Source organism: Rhododendron vialii, chromosome 10a (assembly GCF_030253575.1).
Source record: "Rhododendron vialii isolate Sample 1 chromosome 10a, ASM3025357v1".
Lineage (NCBI taxonomy): Eukaryota > Viridiplantae > Streptophyta > Magnoliopsida > Ericales > Ericaceae > Rhododendron > Rhododendron vialii.
The window spans coordinates 32,333,836-32,337,677 of NC_080566.1; the positions used below are offsets into that span (position 1 = coordinate 32,333,836).

The 3,842-nt window shown below is 37.3% G+C and overlaps 1 protein-coding gene across 1 annotated transcript; it reads right to left on the reverse strand.

Moving 5' to 3' along the window:
• Positions 1-689: 689 nt before the first annotated feature.
• On the reverse strand, positions 690-3,173 carry LOC131302450 (uncharacterized). The gene is made up of 6 exons (XM_058329110.1): positions 2,152-3,173; positions 1,987-2,077; positions 1,701-1,826; positions 1,404-1,616; positions 1,181-1,278; positions 690-1,106 (listed from the first exon to the last, which is right to left on the reverse strand). The coding sequence occupies exons 1-6, from the start codon at positions 3,117-3,119 to the stop codon at positions 866-868; spliced, it is 1,737 nt and encodes a 578-aa protein (XP_058185093.1). The 5' UTR covers positions 3,120-3,173; the 3' UTR covers positions 690-865.
• Positions 3,174-3,842: the final 669 nt, after the last annotated feature.

Genomic DNA, 3,842 nt, shown 5'->3' on the forward strand with positions numbered 1-3,842 from the left:
TCTTCTGCCATTTTTTAGGATTTTTTTGTTGTAGTTGTGTTGAGGGTGGGAAATGAAGAAACGGGAAGAGGAAGAGGGGTATTTATAGGCCATATAAAATAGGGTTTCACGTTGAAGATGTAATTTACAAAAATACCATTTAAATTTTTTAAGAGAATTGGTTATTTTCTATGAGAATTGTGAAATTTCCTATGAGAACTGTGTATGAGAATTGTGAAATTTTCTATGCGAACTGCAAATTTTTCTATGAGAACTGTGTTTTTCCTCTATGCGAACTGTAAACTGTGAACAATGAAAAATGGAGTTTAGAGAAAGATGATTGTATATGTTGATTAACCAGTAAACTAAACAACTCATTAACCAATATACATGTCATGAACAACACCTCCACCACGTCATTACCCATGTGCACTACTTCCACATCCAAAACTAATATTTTTGCAGTGGTTAATGAGGTTTCTGCTATGTTAGGTTTCTATGAGAATTGTGAATTTTCCTATGAGAAGTGTGTATGAGAACTGTATTTTTTCTATGCGAACTGCAAATTTTTGTATGAGAAGTGTGTATGAGAAGTGTTTTTTTCCTCCAATGCAAACTGCAAACTTTGAACAATGAAAAATAGAGTTCAGAGAAAGATGATTGTATATTTTCATTAACCACTAAACTGAACAGTACGCATTAACCACTATACAAGTCATGAACATCACCTCCACCATTTCATTACCCATCTGCACTACTTTCACTTCCAAAACTATTTTTGCAGTCTGAGATTGTATATCTTCATTTACCAGTAAACTAAACAACTCATTAACCACTATACAACTGATGAACAACACCACTACCAACTTTGATGAGTAAGTTGAATCTATGCCTTTTTTTTCTTCTCTTCAAGAAGCTCCTGGTCGTCATAATATTTTTGCAGTCTGAGATTTTCCATCCTATTATGATAGATTTCTGGAGTCCATGATCTCTTGGGGTCACTGACAAATGCTTGCACAATATCAGCTCTCATTTGAAGGCATTGTTGCTTTGTAAGGTCGCTTTTAATTGGTTTTTTCATTAGCTTTTGGCGAATGATGTAGGCAACAACAACTGCACAATCAACCCTGTGAATACAAGACTAATGTTAGGGGCTTATATAAGATGCAGTGACGAGTTTTGGTAGTTGAAAGATACTTACGAGCCTGGTTCTTGTTGTGGTGCATTGTCCACGAGCTTTGCAGAGGTTTTAATCTTCTTCTTGCATTGTTGGTTGATGTAGTTCGTGACATTCTTTCTCTGTTACAGAATATGATCATGGATACATTAACGATACACATTTCACATAGTTTGTTCACATAGACTACAATACACAGTTGAAAGAGTTCATATATTTTTCTTAGAATAAGGAGGGATTATGTTACCAGATTGGCAGTTGCTTCACAGTATTTATCTCTTCTCCCTTGTCTGTGGATGGAGTTGTAGAACCTCCATTCTTGGTCAATGGTGTCTAGCTCAAGCAAAGTATAATGGCTTGAACCATATATTGGGATAAGGATTGTTCTGGTGTTCAAAATCTTTGAGCGGACGACATCAAGTGCTCTGTTAGCTGAGTTTTGATCACCTCCAAGGAAGGTCTGTTTCGAAAGAAGATAATTAGGCAACCTCTTAACTGTGAGTGTATGCTACATGAATTGTGAGAGAGTGCTTCCTTTTCTTACTGATGAAAAGCTGTTGAAGACAAACGGCATATCTTGTTGGGAATCTTCTATTCCCAATGAAAAGGATGGTCCAGATGTTGGTGGTTGTAGTGTTGTAGTCAGCAAGTGGACGTAGGCATCTATTGGCTGTATCAGAATGTAAAAAGTATTTGTTTATCACGTACAGTTCTGATATAAAAAACAGAGTTCTGATAGAAAAAATACAGTTCTCATACAAAAGCACAGATCTCATATACATTTCTCTTAAAATATAGAAAGAGAGTTGCTTCTTTTTTTATTGTGTTACCTGGCCTGTTAATTCTCGATCACATAGCAGAAACCTCACATCTTCTTGATATATGCGCAGGTCATCTAATTCACAATCCCATATGTGCATACTGCATGATATACATAACATTAGCCAATCTGAAATGATTTAAAGACAGTAAATTGTTGGGTTTAGCATTTTTACCATCCCTCCTCGAGTTCCCAAAATTTTCTGATTGTTTCTTGGCATTCGTCAGGTAGCAATGCAAGGACAATGTCTGCCTTTTTTCCTAGGGGAGGAATCTTGTCATCAAGTTTCTTGATTTCTGCTTGTGGCTTGTCACTTTCGACAAGGACAATTTGTTCTTTTTTGCGACCATCCTTTGTGATTGAACCATAGTAATACTTGTCATCCATTTTTTGCCTTCGTGGTCTTTGTTTTGCATTATCATCTTTGTTGTCCTCTTCAGAATCTTTCCCTGCATGAGCATATAGTTGTGTAACTTCATGGACCACTTGCTCAATCTTCTGATCAGTGTACGTTTGTGTGATGTTATGTATTGCTTCCTCACTTCTTTGTGTGAGCAAAGAGGAATCAGTCTCGAGAACCGGTAAATGCTTTTGAGGTTCTTTGGTATGTTGCGGTTGGATGGAAAGCTTGCTGGTGAGGGAAAGCTTGTTGGTTAGGCTGCGTATTTCTGCATCTTTTTGAACAATTATAGCCTTTTGCCTTTGTTCAGTTGTGCTCAGATACTTTTGCAGCTGGCCCTTCTCGGTCATTAGGGATTCAACTTGCATTGTAAGGGCCTTTTTGATTTTGTTCTTCTCAATTTCAAATTGTTCCAGCATCATATGTTTCTGTTTTTCAAATTCATCCCTTTCTTTTCCCATTTCCAGCAGCTGCTTTTCCATTTCATCCCTGTCCTTTTTCAAAACGTTTGAGATTGTATCCATCTTCTGCAGCTTTTGTTCCAGTGAATCCCTTTCTTTTTCCATTTCCAACAGCTGATTTTTCATTGTATCGCTGTCCTTTTCCAAGACTGCAGTCTTCTCTATCAGGAACTTGTGTTGTTCTTGGGCCTGCAACATTGTGTTGGACATAGTTACGATCTTCTGCAGCTTTTCTTTCATTGCATCCCGTTCTTTTTGCATTTCCTCCAGCTCATTTTTCATTGCATCCTTGTCGTTTTGCAGTCCGTGGTTTTGTTGTTCAAGTATTTGTTTTTGATTCTGAATATATTGGACTTGTTGCTGGAGATCCTTGATGATAACTTGATCATTGTTCTCCAGTAAGCTGTCACAGAATTTACCCATCTGGTTGTGCTCTTTAATTAGGCCCTGACTGAAATTAATGGAGTCCAGAGGTTGGTAGGTACTTGGAACCATAGTCTCGCCTGATTGTGATTGTGAGAACATTGCTTGTTGTTTCTCAGTAGATGATGTTGACACAAGAGGAGATGGTTGCTGTTTTTCAGTTAAGTGTATCTCATCAAGTCGTAGTGCCGGACTTTGAGGAGATTGTGTATGCTGCATCATCTGTGATATAGTTCCCCTGTCATTGTCATCTACAACTTCTGGGTGTGGCATGCTGTAGACTTGAGCCTCTTGGCATGTTTCTTGAAGTTCTTCCTCATATACCTGAAAGATGTGAACTCACAATCAGAATTGTGTTTTTCATATGATAACCATGTATTTTCCTATGAGCACTGTGTATGAGAAGTGTGTTTTTTTGTATGAGAACTGTGTTTTTGCTATAAGAAGTGTGTATTTATCTATGAGAAGTGTGTAATTTTCTATGAGAAGTGTGTAATTTTCTATGAGAAGTGTGTACTTTTCTATGAGAAGTGTGTAATTTTCTATGAGAAGTGTGTAATTTTCTATGAGAAGTGTGCACTT

Excerpts from the sequence above, each read along its gene's own strand:
- LOC131302450 (XM_058329110.1), bottom strand. The coding sequence starts at position 3,119 with ATGAAAAATGAGCTGGAGGAAATGCAAAAAGAACGGGATGCAATGAAA. Across the intron at positions 2,078-2,151 it reads TGGGAACTCGAGGAGGGATG|TATGCACATATGGGATTGTG; the intron begins GTAAAAATGCTA and ends TATATCATGCAG. Across the intron at positions 1,279-1,403 it reads GTGAAGCAACTGCCAATCTG|AGAAAGAATGTCACGAACTA; the intron begins GTAACATAATCC and ends ATTCTGTAACAG.